Here is a 19,970-nt window from a genome sequence, read left to right on the forward strand (position 1 = left end):
CCCTCGGCTCCTCTTTTCTCCCGATCTGAGGTAATTCCACCCCGAACTCCGCTCCTCCGCCACCCCCCGGCCGTGCGATCCTGACGGGCGGCGCCGCGCCGCCCCCGCTGCCCCTCGCACGAACCTGCCAAGACCCGGACCCACCGCGGCCCCGCCGCCGGGCAGCGGTTCCCGCGGGCGGGCAGGAAGGGGCGGGGCCGCCCCGCTCAGCGCCGGAAGGGGCAGGGCCAGGCGAGGGCCCGCTACGGGCCCCCGGCAGGAGGTGAGTGCGGGCCTGGCGGCTGCGCTACGGTCTATTGGGCGGCCAGGTCTACCCCGCAGTCCGGGCGGGGGGGAATCGGGTCTACCTCGCATTCCCGGCGGCGGTGAGGTCTACCCCGGGGCCAGGGCAGGAGGGGCTCAGGTCTACCCCGCGTTCCGGGCGGCGGTGAGGTCCACCTCATGGTCCGGGCGGGTGGTCAGGTCTACCTCGCGGTCCGGGAGGGGCTGAGGTCTACCCTGTGGCCAGGTCTACCCGCAGCCTGGGCAGGGGGGCTCAGGTCTATCCCGCGTTCCGGGCGGCGGTGAGGTCCACCTCACGGTCCGGGCGGGGGGTCAGGTCTACCCTGTGGCGAGGTGTACCTCGCAGCCTGGGAAGGGGGGCTCAGGTCTACCCCGCGTTCAGGGTGTCGGTGAGGTCTACCCAGCGGTCTGGGCAGGGGGGTCAGGTATACCCCGCGGTCCGGGTGGGGGTCAGGTCTACCCCGTGGCCAGGTCTAACCCGCGGCCTGGGCGGCGCCGCCAGCGGAAGGAGGCCGGGCCGCGTTGGCAGCACAACCCCCTTAGCCCTGCTGCTTCAAGCGGTGAGTCCCCCGCGCTCATGCCTGCCCGTTTTCCCTCTGCAGCGCTGCATGCTGCTGCTGGGCGCACCACTGCTGCGCTGGCCGCTCCGCTGTTCCCTGCGCCACCCGCCTGCCCGCTGCCTCATGGAGCTGCGGGCGCTCGTGTCCGCCCTGGGCGACTTTGCGTCCCTCTCTCTGGCTGAGAGCTGGGACAACGTGGGGCTGCTGGTGGAGCCGAGCCCTCCCCACACCGTGAACACCCTGTTCCTCACCAACGACCTCACAGAGGAGGTGATGGAGGAGGCCGTGCAGAGGAAGGCAGAGCTTGTTCTTTCTTACCACCCTCCCATATTCGCGCCACTCAAGCGGGTAACGTGGCAGACCTGGAAGGAGCGGCTGGTGGTCCGGGCCCTGGAGCACAGAGTTGGGATTTACTCCCCGCACACAGCGTACGATGCTGTGCCACACGGAGTCAATGCCTGGCTGGCCAAGGGACTCGGTGAGATTCTGTTAAAAACAAACAAAAAGGTTAACATCATTCTTCACTATACGTTATAGGGGACCTTTCTTTATTTTCCTTTCTTCCAGCTTTTACAGGTATGATTTGAGTACTTTCCTCAGCCCCCTCTATTCTTCTAGTACTTCCAAGTACTCTAAGCATATTTTAGGAAATTTATCTGGGTGAGGAATACCAGATACAGACACTAGAGGACATTTTCAGATGCACGACTGCACTATGGGAGGCAGTCGGAACTGACGCAGCATTATTTGTTGTCCATCTTGGTTGGAAAGTTCAGACAACTGACTTTAAACCACCACCTTTAATTTATAAAGTCCAAGATCGCAGAAAATGTATTAAACTGCACCTTTTATTGCCTTCTCGTTCGGATATTTGCTAAATCAGTGTCAGGATATTTATCCAGCTTTATGAAACAGCAGTCCCGTGCCGTTTTCTCAGGTGCCTGTACGTGCGTCCCGCTGCGCCCGTCGGCTGCGCCGAGCCAGCCCGCCGAGGGCACGCACCGCGTGGAGTTCAGCGTGGGCAGCGCCGAGCGCCTGGACACGCTGCTGTCCAAAATCAGAGGCATCCGGGAGATCTCCTGCCTCACCACACTCCCCGCCAGGTACTGGCTTCGCTCTCTAACGTTGCATTCTTTCTGTCGTTTGAAACAAACCCACGGAATCGGAATTGTATTTTACGGTTGTAATCCCTTTGGTGCTCTGTGCGTTGCTGCTGTTTTTTTCTGCAGCAGATCTTGAAAGTTAAGGAATAATCATCCCTTTGTGATCAATCTGTGTTATACTACACGGTAACAGCAACTCAGTGTAGCATCATGTAGATTAGAGGCGGTGAAGCAGAGTATTAACAGGAAATTTGAAGAGGACAGTTGAGTTAAATACCCATATCTGTTTCTTTGAGGAGAATAGACTAGATTAGGTTGGGCTATCACAACATCTTTTTTCTTTCTCTGTGGCAGAATAGCCACTAGGATAATAGAGCAGCTATGATTTAGATTAATATGATGCTGCATTGTGTTCCTTAGCAAGCACCAAGCATATCTTTCCTCAGGGTTGAAGGTGAGGAGCAAACACGAGTCACTCTGAGCTGCTCTCAGAAAGCCCTGTTGGAGGTGGTGGCTTTACTGTCCCAAAATAGCCTTCTTTATCACAGGACCGAGATTCTCTTGTTACAAAAGGTAATAAAATCATGTATTACTGGAAAGCAATGAGAACTTCTGGAGTCAGCTTTCTCACAGTAATTTTCATTTCTTTTCAGCCTCTTCTTCCCCACACGGGAATGGGACGTCTATGCACACTGAGCGAGCCGGTGTCCTTGTCAGACGTAATGGGACGGATCAAAAGCCACCTAAAATTACCGCACATCCGCTTAGCCCTGGGAACGGGCAAGGCTCTAGGTAAAGGGGCCTGGCAGTACGGCATTAGTACCGGTATTGTGGGAGGACAAGCAGCATGAGTGTGTCAAACACTGCGGCCTCGAACGGGTTCACTTCCAAGTGGGATGAAGCACTAAGACAAGACACAGTGGTTTTGAATTCACATGATATAATCACGCACAAAGAATCCCATCTGTGGTTTTAATTGGAAGTTCTGTATCTGTCACTGTGAAGAAGGGACAGTCCAAGTTGAATATGAGACATCCTTTTCCATCATTTGTATAACTACTAAGATTTCCCCCCAGGTTAGCAGACACAAATGTGTACCATTTCATTGTACACTCTCTTTCGTGACCAAACAGTAAATTTCAAAGCACTTTAAAGTAGTAAGATGCTTTATGGCATCCTTACAAACATGTAACTGTCCGTTTTTAAATGAAGAGAAATAGTGGCAGAGAAGGTAAACTATCCTAGCTCAGCGGGTCACTAATGAAAACGTGGAACAAGCATCCTCTTATCCTCTATCCTAATCTCCAAGGCCACAACGATTAGAATCTGAGAGCAAATTTATTGGAACTGATGAGACAGAAGTCTTATGACAAACCACTTAAACTATCATTTACATTTAAAAAAACAAAACAAACCAAACTATTTTGAAGGCTCTCATTGTGGTGTGGGATTGTGGTGGTGTGATGCCACAAATCAACAGTAATTACGCAGCAACATGCTGTAAAACCTTAATAGAAATCAAAAACTTTGTGGTGTGTCCCCTCTCCCTAGTGAATGTCATATATATGGAGAATTAATTTTCCTGCCACTATCACATATGTAACAGCTTGGCATCGGCAATCATAGCAAAGGGGCGATTTTTAATGGTATGGGTTTTGCAAACTTTCCTCCCCCTTGAAGAAAAAAGCAAACTACACACCTATTTGGTACACTGAGGATTTTGCGGTATTACCTGAGACCTTCTAGGCCCTTGACTCTTTCAAACTGACAGATGCATCTCTTCCTCCAACAAACTTACACTGACTCTAAAATGAAGGTAGCGGTTATTGTGAACCACTGAATAGCAGCACCGCCCCGAGGGCTGAGCAAGGGGAAGGGGCTCAACCGGCACCTTGTGTCCTGCAGAATCCCCAGTGAAGAAGGTTGCTCTGTGTGCTGGCTCAGGGAGCAGCGTCCTGAAGGGAACGGAAGCTGACCTCTATCTCACAGGTAAAAGATTTGGGTGCTCTTTCTTTATAAAAATAGTCACTAGGCAAAAAAAGGAAAAAAAGAGTTGACTGGCTGTTGAAAGACCTGGCCAGAAAGCATTATCTGTTATAATTGAGAAACAATCAGTTATTGGAATTATGGATAAATAACATAAGAACTATTGTGGATCAGGTGGCTATATGGCACAGCAAAGGTTATTTGAGTTGAAACATTGCTATACGTGCATTATTTCAACACAAAATCAGTGTCAATGGCAGGCTATTGCAACCCTCGGTGTGTTTCTCCTTTGGCAAGACACAAGGTATTTCCTCAGTTCCTGACAGTTCCCTAATGGAACATAATGTCTACAGAATCTTCCAGACTTCCAAACCACTCTGCATGCTGCTTTCTTTCTCCAAATGGCAGGGGAGATGTCCCACCACGACGTTCTGGATGCGGTCGCCAATGGGATAAGCGTTATTCTGTGTGAGCACAGCAACACTGAGCGAGGCTTCTTGTCGGAGTTGCGTGAGGCACTAACTGTCCACCTCCAGAACAAAATCAACGTCATCGTGTCCGAGAAAGACAGAGATCCCCTCCAGGTGGTATAGGAGGAAACAAAAACATTACAAAATTGGACAAAATTCCCTTGAGTTTCATGGTATGTGGCACAGACCTGTCCAGCTGCAAACTTAATGGAGATGTGCTGAATTGGGTCAGTACAGAATGATTGTGTTATATATTCCATCAAAGTCTGGGATATGTTTTGTCATGTCAGATAAATACATGCTTGTTTGGGGATACTGAAGGCTGATTGACTCAATTACCGGGCTGCACCTGAATAAATTTACTGCATACAGTTATGAGATATATCTGGTACCCACGATACTCAAAGATTGGTTTGGGTAAAATATAAAAACCTGACTTATGTCCAGTTTTAAGCTCATGCAGCAGTTCAGCCCTAGTGCAGTTACATCTAATCATATCGGTACAAGTCACTGATACTTCAGCTAATTAATCTCCTGATAATATTTAATGAAAGGGTGTGGATCACCCATTTGCATTAACAGTCATTTTAAGGCACCACTGATATACAACTATACACAATTCAGGTATTTGGTACTGGTATTCAGTTGCACAAGCTCCCATTAATGCAGCTTTAAGGCTTTCTAATAGACGGACTCTCAATTAAAAAAAAGGTTTGGAAGGTTGTAACTTCTTTAACAAAACTGTACATAAATTTAATATGCCATTGTTACTTTCTTTTTAAAACAGTTTTTATACCCATGGCTCTTAATTACAGGATTACTAGAACTGAACAAGTAGCATTTTCACCACTGATAAAGCTTGGTTTTTCGTTTTGAAGGTAGGGTGGGGTTTTTCGTTGTGTGTGTGTTTGCTGGTGGGGTGTTTTGTGTGTGTATGTGTTGTTTGTTTGTTTTAATTAAAAAGAGATCTCCCAGCAGTATACCTTACCACCTCTGGATTAATACGCACACCAGAAGAATATTTAAACAACATTGAAACTTGCAAATTCGTAACGCACTAGGTGGTGTCTTCCATTGAATATAAATTAAATCTTGAGTTTCACAGGAGCTGCAGAGAGTCAAAGGACTACAAAACAGGATGTGGTTGCTGCTTAGTTATAAGACAATTTAAAGCTATAAGACGGTAAAGTTTCTCCAACAACATCTCTTCGTTCAAGCAGCAGAGTTCTTGAACTCTACACCTAACTTACAGAACCTGGGTAAGGCACAATACTTAGAGCCCAGTTCTAGGGGTTCTGACAGCAGCCTAAGTAGTGACAGGCAGGATCTGATGCGTTTGGACAGTTCTGGAATTGCAGCCTGTAAAATGCAAGTGCCACGAAAAGAGAATGTTCATTGGCAAGTGTTCTGGGGGAAGAAGGTGGGGAGTCCTCCTGGCATGTGCCAGAAGGATCTCTGTCTTCCTATAACACAAAAAAAGATAGTGGAAGACGAGACAAGCTAATGAAAATTAATAAAGTACTTTATTTGATTGATTTGAACTATTACAACATTAAGCTGTAACACAGCTACCAAATATGAGACGTACAGAGTCCCTGAAGTCTGGCTGGCAGACTACAATTGATGGAACTGTAGGTCTTACTCCCACATACCTGAGAAAAAAAGTGACGAAAAGCAAGCTGTCAAAGTTCAGCGGCCTCCCAACCTCTCTAAGGGCTTAACAAAATGGGAGAGCTTGTCAGTGGCATTTAAGGCCTCCTCCAGGATCAGTGGATGCTCCTGATGTAAAAAATACATATACACAATCAAGCTTTTAAAAAATAAACAGAGAAACTTCACAGCCTATTCGTATTCCTGGATTTCAACTCGGAAAGTAGATGAAAGACACTGGATCCTCTCACCCCCACCAAGAAGAAATGACTTGAATCCATCATAATTTTGATTATCTAAATCTTCTCATAAAAGGATTTGGGTTTCAGACAAGCCTTTCAGTTCTATTGCCAGAATTCAATAAGTTACCCACAGCGTCCCAAACCCACTAGTATTCTCCTTTCTCATGCAGTCCAGGCAGGTCCCTTCGCATTATAAATATTGGCCAGCCTTTCATAACTGGGAAAGGAGCACTGGAAAGCACTCAGGTGAGAGACGTTGCACCAGTAGTGCAAACTGAAGCTCTGGCTTGCACTTCCCAAGAAAACGGCTCCACTCAAACCCTCGTGTCTGGTGAGGTAGAGAGCAGAAAGCACAATCTTCCCAAGTTCATTTTTCTGGCTGTAAGGCTGGCTGCATAGATAGGGAGAAGGCATCATCTGAGCAAAGAGACAACACAGGCAAATCCTACAGAGCAAGAGATGCCTTCCTTATAGAAGTCATCATTCCAAACTACCTGAAGTAGTTGAACAACAATCATCATTCGTGACAATTATGACATTTCAATAAGTAGTCCAGCAGCCTTGGGGTTGGAGGGAGAGAGATCCGAACACAGGCAGGACCCTCTCCAGCATCCCTTGGGAGCAGTTGCCATAGACGCTCTGAGAACACAGAGGCATCACACATCTTCATCCTCTTTCTCCAAGAAGTCGGTCAAGGTACTGTCATCTACAGGAATTAATAAGTATTCCACACCATCACCTCCCTGAGAACAGACACGCATACACATTTCTGTTAAAGCCAGCACACAGGGCAACACAAGCTACTCGATAACATTGTGACACTGTCTGGATGAGAGCTGGACAGCGTCCTGGAGGACAACATTGCCAAAAAGCAGGAATCCTTCACTAGAACAACACTGGAAATGCACAAATACTGAGAAAAGGCAGTGTGTGAGAAATCTTCTGGCAGTCTGTGCCAGTCTGACAGGACACAGCTCCTCAACACTGCGTTCCCATACTTAGTGCTGCTTCACTGCCTCATTACTGGGACTGGCCGGCGTTTCTCCCTCGTGCAAACGCAGGGAACTGTTGGAAGCAGACAGCCAGGCTCCTGACTCCGGTGCTTCTCAAGATCTTCAGGAAGAAAAGGCCTGTAGGTTGCTGAGTAACCAAAGCACACTGCATTTTTACAGCCCTCTGTCCGCGCAAAGGGCATTGACAAATTGGAGGCATGGACAGAGCTGTAGAATTTCAGCCCTCTGCTCGTTCCTAGGGGCTTCAAACCCTACAGCATCACTGTAAGCTGCAGAGCAGTGTCTTGGGGACACTCAGGAGCAAGTAAGCCTATTTTTTGGTTTCAGGTGGCTGAATACCCAGAGTTATCTTCTTCTCCCAACTCACCCGCTTGGTCCGGATGAGCTTGTGGTCCCTGAATTCTGTCAGCTGTGCCCGGAGTGTCAGGTCGCTGTTGACGAGGAAAGCCTCCCGACACTGCTGGTAGAAGTCTTGGAAAGACAGCCCTGCAGCCAGAAAAAGGTGAGAACAAGAAACTGAAGTGGTAAGATTGTCTGATTTTTTCCAGGTCTAACATGTTATCTCCGCCTACAAATCTTGCTTTGGCTTAGACCATAGTGGCTACAGCAACATCATCACTTCTTTCAAGTACACAGCCAAGCTAATTCTTCAGCAACTAATGGAAGGCAGCTGAATGAACAGTCCAGTCACCCTGTTTGCCTCATGGGATTTTAACAGTACTTTAAATGCACTTCCCAACATGGTTAGTCTTTATCTTCACTATGTTATTTATATCCCCTGCAGCACCTGTTAGAGACAGCTGACAGAATATTGCACGTGTATCCTAGAAAGCAAGGACACGCCAGGATTCGCGTAGACAGGAGCAGCACAGGAACACAATCTCCTGTCTTGCCCTGGCCCTTTAAGAGTCAGTTATGCAAATTCATATTCTTCCTTTATTTTAAATTTTTAACTCCACAGCCCACCACCAATGGTCTCACTCCTGTCTAAAGATCAAAGCAGGTGACAATAAGAGGAGGTCCATCAGAACCAGCCAGTCGATTGACCTCCTGTCAGTCAGACACGGTACCACTAGACAGACAGTCTGCACCGCGAGTCTGGCTGAGCCAGCAGCAACAGCGCTGCTCTTGCTGGGGGTGTCACCTGCGCACCAAAAGCCAGCGCCACTGGGACTAAACTGGTAATGGCAACACGGCAAACAGGTGAGGAAAAAGTGGGTGCATACCTGGATAAGATGGGTTGTCCTTGTGCTCCAGCTGGTAACGAGCAAGCAGTCTGAATATTCCCCTATGTGGAAGGAGAGGGCAAAAATAGAAAAAACAAACCAAAGCACAAAAACCAACACAACAACCCACAAACCCCAAACACCCACCATTAGAAAACATTAACTGACTTCTCCCTCACAACCAAAGACTTTGTGCATGAATCTCGCCACTGGACAAAGCTTGCTATCCAAATGCTGTTCATTTAAAGTAAGCAATCAGTTGGAAGCCAAGTCCTACCACCTTCATCTTGAACATTGTTGTCAGAAAACAGGGATTGACTCCTGCTGGGTGAAGACCAGAATAAACTAGTAAGGCCTGGATCCTCAGCGAGCGCTGCTAAGAAGTACGACAGTGCCTCACCTGGCGTTGAGAGTGAGACTGCGCAGGACGTGCGTCAGGGAGCTCAAAGCCAAAGATCCAGATTGTTGTACTAAGAGCGAGTTCTCGTAAGACGTTTCTTCCGCATAAGGACTAAACGTGGTTGTTTCATACCAAAGCCAGTTGTAGAGGCTTAGCTTTGCCTGATCCCACACTAGACAGAGAGAAAATAAAGAGCAGACAGAACTGGGAATTCAGCTTTCCTATGGCGTTAAAGAAGTAATACTAAAACGTACTTAGTTCTACCGTAGTATTTGACGGAACAATGTATGTTGTGAAATTTACAGTACATGCAGTACAAGTAAACCAAATTCTCCACAATAAAACGTTTGCGCACATCCCTTTTTCATACTGGCTTCACAGATATGCTGTAAACCCTCCCAGACTCAGCGGTGCGCAAAGAATTTCTGGCTGATGAAATTGTTTAGATGCAATGACAGACATAACATCCAATCTTTATTTCAGTAAGTCCCTAAATCAAAGGGCGCCAGAAGCTTGGAGTCTATTTGTATATTACGATCACCGACTGGTAGTTCTCAGTATCTTAATACAGATTTGGTGCGATGCAGCCAGGGTCCCAGTCTGGGCTTCCAGCTGCTACCACCATACATGCGTCACCAGATCGATTTTGCACATGGACAGTAACATGTGAGCTTATCAAACACGCTCAGCGGCCCCAAAGTAGAATGTGGCTTCTCTCTTTGCTACACCAGGCCCCAAGGGACTCACTGAGAGGAGCATTGATGTGGTCGATAGAGGCAATGAGGTAAACGTTAGGCAGAGAAGATAACTGTGCGAGGATCTGCTGACTTCTTTCTCCTCTCAACATCTGGCTGTCCAGGTTATGAATGAGGACATAGAGTTCTAAAGATGAATCTGCAAGGTCAGGAAAAACAGCAGATACCCAATCAAAGAAACGGCACACAAAGTGGTTTCCCATTCCCAGCGCAGCCCAGGACAAGTCTCTCCCACAGGCTCCATATTCATCCGTCCAATATCAAATCAGTTTCCTTGTATGGCTTCCTTCGAGCTCTATCCCACCTTGGTGTTTCTGAGCACCTGAAAGGGTTTTTCTCAATTCACTGTACCGCAGTTCGCACCACAGCTACAGTTCTTTTTGCAGTTTAAGCTTTCCTCTTTATAATCCACTTCCCACTTGCTCACGGCTTTTCCAGGAACTGCCCTATGAGCTTAGACTTTTAGTCATGTGATTCAAGGTCATCCAAATGTGTTTTCAGGATGCAAATCTAAGCTGCTTTTGAATTACATGACTAGGATCCTTAAACTCCACCTTGCACAATGAAAAAGGCATTTTCTATCCAGTGTTGGAACCAAGGCATACTAACAATTGGAAATCTTTCCCACCGAGTGCTCAAAGGAAGTTCCAAAGACATAGCTTGGATAATGCAAACGGTAGACGTTAAAATTTCCAGTGAGCTCGTTGCTGCTGTTCTTATCCCTAGGAACAGCTCTTTCCCCAGTCCAGAAACAATTCCAGAACAGCAGCCAGTTTTTGTGCAAATGAATACATACTTGGCTGCCGATGGAAACCAAAGGTTCCTCAGACTCCCCGTCCGATCAGCTGTAGCGCACTACAGGAGATGTAGATTCAGGTGGGTACTGCCATTAATCAGTCTTTTTCACTTAGTCTCACCAGAAATACTCACAAGGTAATGAGATGGAAAACAGAATGTAAACACCAATACCAAGCACAATTAAGATTCCACAGCAATTTGTGTATGCATACACAAGCAGTAAAACAGACATTCAAAAAGAATTCAGCAAGCGTTCCACGTGGCAATACCTGCTTCATTTGCATTTGAATCCAATTCTAACCTGCTTGTTTGACACTGCTGTCCTTTATTTCATTTTAATGTCAGTATTTTCATATATTTAAATTAATATTCCACTAAACCATATGCATTTAAGCCTATACTGAAATTTACAGAAAGACTCTCGGGCCATGATTTTCCAGAGAAGCTCAAAGGACTTGATATGTGTCAGCAATTGTCACTCCAAATCGTTTGTGAGTCCTTTGTTCTGTTGATTTCAGGGAGGGTGACATCTGGTCCTCAAGCAGTCACTAAGGACCATCCTCCCTCGAGTTTCCCTATCCTGTCTTCCACCAGGAAACACTGACTGAAGTAACAGCCCCGGATCACGTACACATATATTCCTGGTGCGTACATGTTTTCATATATGTGGCATAATTACAAGCTACAATAAACTAATAACCTATAAACGCCCATATGAAAACTATGAGGAGAGAAAACGTCCAGGCTCTCCTAACAGTAAGTGGACTCTAACATTTTTATGTATAAAGTTAGTCATTTTACCTTCTTTAAACCTTTTAATGATGAATTCAAGATGGTCAAGGGGGCTGTGGAAGGTCCCTGTATGGTCCAGTACCTCCTCTGTGATGGAGTTGAGAATCTGGAAAAGAAAACAGCAGTTCCTTCCGAAGGGCTCGGGCACAGAGGGACCCAGCACAGAACATCTGAAACTGAGCCCTTCATTATCACGAGGGAGGTAACCTGATTTTTACCGTCAAATCCCCAGAACAGCCAACATAATCAAAAAATTTCTACCGCTTTTCAAAATAGTGACATAAAATAAGGTTTTATACTGATAAGTATCTATTAATGATGGGAATTACTGCAATTCTTTCTTTAAACTCTTAAAAGAGAGATAGGAGCTGCTCTTCATTCACGAGTCTCCTGCTATAGGATGCAGCAGCCTTCCTTAATATTTTACATGGAAAGACTTTAGAGGTAATTGCAACACAGGATGATTAGATAAACCCACGAGCTTTTCGCACACTTACAGATCTCACAGTGATGCTGGGGAAGTATCCATTGACCACAAGGTGAACGGAATCCTGGAGCACAGAGGTACGAAACTTCTCCAACAAATCACGCTTTGAGCCCAGTCCATAAAGCACAATGTTGAAACCCCAGCTGCAGAAAAGTCAGTAAATACACTCAGGAATCTGAAATGTGGCATGTGCATCCTAGTAAAATAAGTGCTTTAGCAGGCTGGAGGCCCACAAATTTAGCAAAACATCTATGGGAAGAAAATGGTATTGGCCAAGAACAAGACTAGAACTGCAACTTCAGACAACAAAGAGTAACTAGCATTCACGTTCACCCCCTCACCAGTGATTATATCTAATGTTCACCATGGATCACAGCAATTACAAGAAAAAAAAAGCAAAATTAAACTATTCTCATATCTCTTTCTTATCTTAATTGTTCCACGGAGAAAGAGGCAGGAAAGCATCAAGAGAACATGGCAGGGCATCACAAAGCTTGCTTTATTTTTGAGAAGCAGGAAAAGCATCATCTTGACCAGAAAGATAAAATGTATACTGCTAACGTTTGCAACAGGACCACATTCTAAATTTAAGCAATCAAGCAAAGAAAAAAAAGTCGCTCCTTAACTCATCCACGGGATATTGTTGACATGAGGGTAAGTTTACTGGCAGTGCCTGTTTACTGGGCTTCTTTGGTGATTCTCATTGGATACTTACTGTAAATGCAGCATCCACTTGGAAAACAGGGATTCATGTTGCTGGTTTAGCTCTTTAATTTCAGCAGCATAGGCAAGGGGAGCTTTTTTCAAAAGGTCATGCAGTGTTTGCTGTGTCAAGAAAGAGATAAGATGCCACTCAGAGCTTAGAAAAAACCAAGACATATCTGGAGTCTTTACAAATACCCCTCTAGTGTGCTCTCTAGCTAGGGAGCAGAGCAGTTTTCACCGCTGGTGCACTCAATTGGTGTTTTTTTGCTGAAGACCCCTCTAAGAACAGTTTTGCTGCTGGAGAAAACAAAGCAGAGAATAAGGAACCTTATTATGGGAGCTGGCAGCCAGACTAGGACTCGAACCGATACGGCGCTGTTTTCTCTCTTCCTGCTGAGTATAGGAGAACCACTGCTGAAATAACGGCCACGCTGAGATCCCCCCCGGCGGCAGGGAGACACCAGTGTCCCACTCCTGCTCGCACGAGCATCCACGTGCTTAGCACTGCCCCAGGCCTTTGTCACTGCAGGAGAACGCTCATAAACATCGCTTACAAAAGAAATACAGCAGAAAGGAAATAATGTGCAGCTGACAGATAAACGTAGAAAAAGTAGTATTTCAAAAGCATCAAGAATGAAATTATTAATTCAGCTTTAAAAATACGCTGGGATGTTGATGTTTAAACAGCACAGTAGCATGCCAAATGACATAAAATCTCCCTTTCACTCCAGTTTTAACAGCTTTGCTTTCCACTCCCTTGCAGTAGAAGACAGTTTACTCTGGAAAGAACACCAAGACAGCTGCAATGAACCAGACAAACACAGCACTGCGAGACAGACTGCCAGGCCGTCAGCTGCTTTGGAGCCAGCAGCAGATTGATACTGCCAGCCTGGACGTCCTTCCAGAGCTCTTCCGAAAGAACTTGTTAAGAATCCAGATGTTTCTCTGGGTAGCAATTCCAGACAACCGGCATACACGCCATCTTTTAAAAATACAGATGGGTGCAAAAAGCAGCCCTAGGCACAAGAGCTCCAAGGAAATCTTCATCAGAGAAATCAAAAACTGCAGGAGTTGTGTGATTCGCTATGAAACATACCTGGTTCAGTCTTCTTTTCTGCAACTTCTGGAGCGTTCGGTCTGAAGTGAGCACTTTGGAACTGCTGTGTGCTTCAAAGTATTCCTGCACCAGGTTGCTCTAAAAACAGACAGCAAGGTCAGCAACACTCCTGCTATCAAGTTACCCCTTTCTCTTTGCACCCACAAACACATCTGACGTTGGCCTATATGAGACATAGAGCAAGGATGAATAAAATGCCAGAAGATATTTGCAAAACTGGCTTCTACAGAAGCGTTCTGCCAAAGCTAACCTAGTCAGATGGTCATTTCCTGAAAAGAGAGACAGAAAAAAGGGTTCTGAGACGGCAGAACACAGCAACAGCTCTAAGGGGCACGGGGAACCCTTGTGCTGGAAGAAAATCAAACCACGAAGCTGAACACAAAGCCAGGAAGTTACCTGTGCTTTTTTTGGTGCTACAGGGCTCAATTTCTTCATCCTTTCTCAGTACCAGATCTCCTTCTCCATGGACATCCCAGGCCCTCTCCCTCCGGAGCTGCTGAAGGCACTGACCAGACTGGCCCACACGCTGCCCGTCGCACGGGAATTGCTCACATGTGCAGCAAGCCAAGCCAGCTCGCCTGATTTGAAACCAGCCCGGGAGTTCTTCCCCACAGTTTGGTGTGGTCACTGACAGCTTGTTGTCACTAAATATCCACTAAATATCAGGGGTGTCTTTTTCTGCACACTCACCATCTTGTCCTCCTTAACTTTCTTGGCTAGCGTGTTTCTGGGAGGAGACACAGACGCAGCCTTAGTTTTTGCTGGGGTCTTTTGACCTGATAAACCAGTGCTGCCTTCTTTCTGGTCGTCTTCATCCTCCTCTGAGCAGGAAGCAGAATATTCACTCTCACTTTCTAAATCAGGATCTGGAGCTAGAGGATAAATTTAAGGTTAAAAGCTAGCAATGACTTCTTACACAGAACACATCTGGCACCATCTTGCTCTCTCACATACAGACTCTAGATGTTTTTCAACCATATGATTCCTAAATGTATTTCACAGAACAGTAAAATCAATGCTTAACGTACATTGCTGTTTCTTTCCCAGTTCCAGGCTCACAAATTCTTGTTTAGTAAAGATTGCTCCTTGACACCAACTAAGAAACATAATCCTACCATAAAAAGTCACTAAAGAATGGACAACGGAATTCCCTATTTCTCATTTTTATGACTTGGTTCAAGCAATTGTGCCAGACATAAGCGCCAGCATAGGTTAGAGTACTGAGAGTTTTGTCTCTTTTGATCATGGTACTGAACTTGGTGCTTCTAACCCTTTCAGCCTTTTCCTAAGTATCAATCCATCGTAGGGAAAGGTCTACCCGGACTGCTTTAAAGACATTGCTACGCTTGGCAGGGTTGCTTCAGCCAGGCTGCCACTATGGGCAGAAGCCCCCCAGGAGAACCTCTCCTCTGAACACTGTGTCTCACTGTGGGGGCGGACTGCAAAGGTTCAGCTTTACCTGCCAGCCTCTTCCGGAGTCTGTAAGGGGTGGTAGACACAAATTCTTTCTTTTTACTCTGCAACAGCAAAGAGAAAACATGCATTAGAAGAAACATATACTTCCTCAAAACAGCCCTCTGCCAAGCAAAGAGTAGAATGAGGTTACATTTCCAAGCTGTTTCAGCCCAGAAGAAATGTGGAGAACAGAGGCAGTAAGTATGGAGAGTTCTTTTTTGCCATTCAGAGCTAGAGGGGTGCAGGATCAGGTTCCAAAAGGGGCTTAATTCTTTCAACTCCTGTCCTGAGATGGAGGTAGAAAAGTGTGAAATCTCCAACCAAGATGCCAATCCTGGCCCCTCAGGAAGAGTCAAAGTGAAGCCATGATGGACTGGCAGGCAGTCACCTTCCATGTCATACTGCCCACTCCATGCCATTGGGAAGTCCACTATGAAAACTGCTGCCAGAATGACACAAGACCCCTCTGAATACTAAACCCAGAAGAAGTACAGCAAAGGGAACCCAAGCGGCCTGGGCTCATCAAATTGCAGAGGCGTGTCTTCCTTACCTGTGTGCAAAGCGCACGCCTGACTTCAGACACCAGATTAAGTTTAGAGTACTTAGGAAACGCTTTTGTTAATCCTGCCAAAGTGGACATGAAATAACTGAGGAGCGAACATGGCAACCTAAACCAGCATCTCTTACAGGCATATTGCATCCTGGAATCTTACACCAGAAAAGCCGTGCATAAATTCCTAGTATGACAGTACATCATTTTAGAAAGCCAGCTGTTTCACAGCACTCTCTTTATAACCAAAACTGGCAGTCCTGGGCTGTATCTCCCTGCAGCATCACAAAAGATTATGTCAATTTACACCCGCCCTCCCATTATCACATTTAGTTTCTATAAACCAACACTACAGTAAGAAACTGAACAGCACGACAATTCTTGAATTCCTGTTCTAACAGCACTCCTTACAATTAGGCTGTTTCTTCCTTGGATGAGAAACTGGAAAGCTGTGAGATCCATAGTGTATTAAGGAACTGTCTAATATCCTCATTTGTGTGATGCAAGGAAATAGTCTCCACTCGTGCTAATTCAGCCATCAAACCCACTGTTTGCCCACTGACTCTAAATCCCATGGTCCTGATTAATGGCAGCTCCGGTTCTTACTTGAGTTACTCCTGCCCAGCTGGATTAGGAGAGACATCTGTACTGTGGACAAGGCTTTTCAAGGTCCTTCCTTTCTACAGCTGTAGCAATTGGCCAGTTCAAGTTTTTAAAGTGAAAAAAAGACAACAAGAAACAAGAACAAAAACCCTACAAAACAAACCACCACCAAACCCCAAGCAAAGTAGAGTGATCACTCACCCTCTGCTGCGCTTTGTTTGAACTTGGACGTTCTGCAAAGCAAGAAACAACATTGTTCAGAGCACTGCATATTTTCAAGAGTGACACAAGATGGTCCATTAGAAAAACAGGCATTCGCTACTCAGAGGTACACTGCACCAAAATATCAGCTCCATGGGTGGTTAACCCTATGACGGGAGCCTTTAGTTCCTCACAGGCAAAGAGAGAACACAGTCAACATTATTAGCACAGAACACAGCTTTTAATTCTGCGCACAGCTTTGGGACACCATCAGCAGAAGGGAAGAGGCTGGAAAACAAGGTCATGTCCTCTCCCTGAGCACATCAACTGCATTCCTGGGCACGACATAATGTGCTTGCCAGTGCTGACCTGCACTGACTTCTCCCACCTGTATTTCTCCCTACAGCACTGGGTGCTTGAATGTTGTATAATAAAGTATGAATTTACACATGAACAGCCACACAATGCTACCCATTTGGTGCTCAGCACATCCGCTCAGCCCATATCTCTCTCTAGCGCAAGCATTTCTGTTGAACACAGAGGAAATCATGAAGTGCCTCAGCAACAGAGGAGGGAGAAGTTCCTGTTTTCACCTGAGCTGACACCCAGGTGAACCAGAGGCCACGCAAACCAAGCTGTTCCATCCACAACGGTGAGCTGACGGGAATACTCGAGCGTGACAGAAGCTGGCGCTGCGGCATCCAGACAGAAACAGAACCCCCATTCCCTCAGCTGCAGATCCCCAAGGCAGGACAGGACTTACTGCTGCTTTGCGGGGTTTTGGCTGTCTTCTCAGGGCACTCAGAGTGACCAGCTGCAGCAATCTGTCCTGGTGTCTGCGCTAATTCAGAGGCTGCGGGAAACAGGGAGAAGGGAAGAAGTTTCACATGTTAGGTACAAAACTGCCAGCTCTGGCTAGTCAGCCATGGAGCCAGACACCTGAAACTCTCTATTAATCTCCTCATTATTTCAGGAAGCGTAGCGTATCAGATCCTTCAATTTTTTTTTTTTTTCTAAGCCTAGTAGTGAATATAATCCTTAACAAACATTTTCAAAGGCCAAGCTCCTCAGTTAATTCAATTTTTGAGTATAGCTGAGGCAATGGCAGAGCATGCTTTGCTCCCTGGGAGACCACACATCTTCGAATCAGAGCAATGTTTGGTCTTGCTCACTTAGTCCTAAAAACCAATGAAGTTCAGAAGGTGCTGGGCACACAAAGACTCTTCAAGCAAGAGGAAATGTAGCGACAACAGGACTCAATTATCTTATTTGAACCAGAACTGCCACTTCTGTTTGCTTCTCCCGAGCCCACAGTTCACCTAGCAAAACACCCAGACCCTTTGAGCAGGAGAAACGTCCCGACACACTAAGCCAATACTGCCTTTTTGACTCTTTGCTATGTAATGAATTATTCTCAGATCCTCAGAAATTGCACAAATAAAACCCCTGCCATTCTTTGGCACTTACACACAAACTTTCTCTCAGAATTAAGCAAGTTCTACTTTTTCTTATGTGTTTATTTATTTATTATCTGTATTTCTTATCCCTACCACACCTTTGCTTTCTCCTAGCCGTGTGCTTTTGTTTCTGAGGAAGACTGATTCAGAGCCAGATAAAAACTACTGAAAATATATCTTTCGAATAAACAGAAGTGACAAATCACATTAACAGAGCACTCAAGAAAAGACCATAGCCAGAGCAAGAATGAAAGTGGAAAACATACCCAGCTCTACCATTTTGCTGGAGCGTTTGGGAGTCTGGAATGAATAAACTTCACCACCACTTACACTTGACCCATTTCCCATTGAACCTGTGGAAAGAAATGTTACTTGTAGCTATTTAAAAAACACTGGTGTAATTCCAACCCAAGGAGGATGGCATGCAGCATTTACTACTTGACTCAAAGGACTCTTTATATTGCAGGTGTTAGGAAATAAACATCATAATAAAATCCTAGAATCATTATCCTCTTGTCTACCTGTTACCACAAACGCAGCTAGAGCTGGTCAACCCTCAAAAGCAATTTCATCAACATTGTACAACCTTGACAATCCACAAATCTCCTGAAGCCCTAGCTGTGTTAGGTTTTCCCCACTAATACCTTGGGCACATATTCCAAGTGCAGCAACATAGTTCTTCTCCTCCAGGATTTCCTGAGCTCCATCGTCGGAAATATCCTCAAGCTTCTTCGCAAATGTCTTCAAAGTGACTGTCAGCTGAGTCTTATCTTTCCATACTTTAATACCTAGCATTGCAATAAGAGCTTTAACCTCTTGCTATTTTGTCGTTTCTACTGCAGTAGTATGCAGCTACCCCATTTAGAGACCAGGTTCCTGTTGGGTAAATCACTAAACAAAGTTGAAAAGCTGTCCTGCTAAAAGAACAGCTGGCTGTGCGCTGGTGCTCAGCTGACCCTGCAGCCATCAGTCTGTTCTTTACCACACAAGCTGGTTCCTGCAGTCCCTGAGGACAAGATCCCTGTGTCTGCACGCACCAGCTTCCAGGGTTTGGGAGAAATCACAGAAGCACAGTGTGTTTGGGGTTGCAGGGAGATCCCCCAGCCTCAGCCCTGCACCCACAGGGTCACCAGAGCAGATCACACAAGGTCGGTCCAGGCGGGTTGGAATGTCTGCAGAGAAGGAGACTCCACAACCCCCTGGGCAGCCTGGGCCAGGCTCTGCCACCCTCACCAGGAACAAGTTTCTTCTCATATTTAAGCGGAACCTCCTGTTCCAGTCTGTACCCATAAACCAGGCGGGTTTGAATGTCTCAGAGAAGGAGACTCCACAGCCGCTCTGGGCAGCCTGGGCCAGGCTCTGGCACGTCCCAGCGAAGAAGTTTCTCCTCGTGTTCAGATGGACCCTCCTGTGTTTCAGTCTGTGCCCGCTGCCCCTCACCCTGGCGGTGGGCACCACTGAACAGAGTCTGGTCCGTCCTCTGACACCCACCCTGAGACATTGATCCCACTGATCAGATCCCCCTCAGCTCCTCTCTGGCTGAACAGCCCCAGCTCTCCCAGTCTCTCCTGATCAGAAAGATGCTCCAGACCCCTCAGCATCTCTGTGTCCCTCCGCTGGACTCTCTCCAGTGACGCCTCGTCCTTAACCTGGGGAGCCCAGCACTGACACCGCAGGCCCGGCCAAGGCCTCAGCCGCCCGGAGAAGGCTCCCTGCCCGGGGGCGCCGCGCTGCCCGGCCCGCTCCGCGGGCGCCGCCCTGGGCCGGCCGTACCTGAGTCCTCAGCGATGTGCTTCAGGACCTCCTCGTCGGGCACGAACTTCACCTCCAGCGCGCCGCGCTCCCTCCACCCCGCCTGGCTCATGGCGAGCGCCGCCGGGTGCCCCTCAGAACCGCCCTCCGCCTCGCCGCGCTCCAGCGGACCCGACCCTCGGGCTCCTGCCTCCTCCTCTGCGGCGCAGCAGGAGGCGGAGGCGGCCCCACCGGCCGGAGAACCAGCGGCTCCACCGCCGCCCTCCCTCACAGCCACCGGGGGGGGCACCGCCGCGCCTGACTGACGTGCGTCCCGGCCAATCCGCGACCTGCTTTCCCGTCTCACCTCCCGCCGGCGGGAGCGGC

The 19,970-nt window shown here is 47.0% G+C and overlaps 2 protein-coding genes across 7 annotated transcripts; one reads left to right on the plus strand and one right to left on the minus strand.

Annotated features, from left to right (window-relative positions):
• Positions 1–224: 224 nt before the first annotated feature.
• NIF3L1 (NGG1 interacting factor 3 like 1) lies at positions 225–5,376 on the plus strand. 3 transcript variants are annotated; one of them, XM_082055028.1, is made up of 7 exons: positions 225–427; positions 885–1,320; positions 1,780–1,945; positions 2,392–2,518; positions 2,599–2,737; positions 3,851–3,934; positions 4,340–5,376. In XM_082055028.1, exons 2-7 carry the CDS (start codon positions 891–893, stop codon positions 4,522–4,524), a joined length of 1,131 nt encoding a protein of 376 aa, XP_081911154.1. In that variant the 5' UTR covers positions 225–427; positions 885–890; the 3' UTR covers positions 4,525–5,376. The 3 variants fall into 3 exon arrangements, with proteins under 3 accessions (XP_081911154.1, XP_081911156.1, XP_081911155.1); XM_082055030.1 differs by having other exon boundaries at positions 225–262; XM_082055029.1 differs by having other exon boundaries at positions 230–291.
• A 529-nt stretch (positions 5,377–5,905) lies between these two features.
• ORC2 (origin recognition complex subunit 2) lies at positions 5,906–19,904 on the minus strand. 4 transcript variants are annotated; one of them, XM_082055025.1, is made up of 17 exons: positions 19,804–19,904; positions 19,626–19,732; positions 18,497–18,640; positions 18,119–18,205; positions 17,159–17,248; positions 16,396–16,427; positions 15,046–15,103; positions 14,277–14,458; positions 13,566–13,664; positions 12,480–12,589; positions 11,775–11,907; positions 11,287–11,383; positions 9,680–9,826; positions 8,933–9,104; positions 8,533–8,594; positions 7,674–7,792; positions 5,906–7,036 (listed from the first exon to the last, which is right to left on the minus strand). In XM_082055025.1, exons 2-17 carry the CDS (start codon positions 19,714–19,716, stop codon positions 6,950–6,952), a joined length of 1,710 nt encoding a protein of 569 aa, XP_081911151.1. In that variant the 5' UTR covers positions 19,717–19,732; positions 19,804–19,904; the 3' UTR covers positions 5,906–6,949. The 4 variants fall into 4 exon arrangements, with proteins under 4 accessions (XP_081911151.1, XP_081911153.1, XP_081911150.1 ...); XM_082055027.1 differs by lacking the exon at positions 18,497–18,640; XM_082055024.1 differs by having other exon boundaries at positions 19,626–19,896.
• Between the last annotated feature and the right edge of the window lie 66 nt (positions 19,905–19,970).

Source organism: Streptopelia decaocto (genome assembly GCF_964273445.1).
Source record: "Streptopelia decaocto genome assembly, chromosome: 6".
Lineage (NCBI taxonomy): Eukaryota > Metazoa > Chordata > Aves > Columbiformes > Columbidae > Streptopelia > Streptopelia decaocto.

Bases quoted from the DNA above. Each gene is read 5' to 3' on its own strand.
- NIF3L1 (XM_082055028.1), top strand. From the start codon at position 891: ATGCTGCTGCTGGGCGCACCACTGCTGCGCTGGCCGCTCCGCTGTTCC. The intron at 1,321-1,779 runs GTGAGATTCTGT...CCGTTTTCTCAG, and splicing joins CTGGCTGGCCAAGGGACTCG to GTGCCTGTACGTGCGTCCCG. The intron at 2,738-3,850 runs GTAAAGGGGCCT...TGTGTCCTGCAG, and splicing joins GGGAACGGGCAAGGCTCTAG to AATCCCCAGTGAAGAAGGTT.
- ORC2 (XM_082055025.1), bottom strand. From the start codon at position 19,716: ATGAGCCAGGCGGGGTGGAGGGAGCGCGGCGCGCTGGAGGTGAAGTTC. The intron at 18,206-18,496 runs GTATTAGTGGGG...TTCTTTCCACAG, and splicing joins ACTTGGAATATGTGCCCAAG to GTTCAATGGGAAATGGGTCA. The intron at 14,459-15,045 runs GTAAAGCTGAAC...TTTATCCTCTAG, and splicing joins ACTCCGGAAGAGGCTGGCAG to CTCCAGATCCTGATTTAGAA.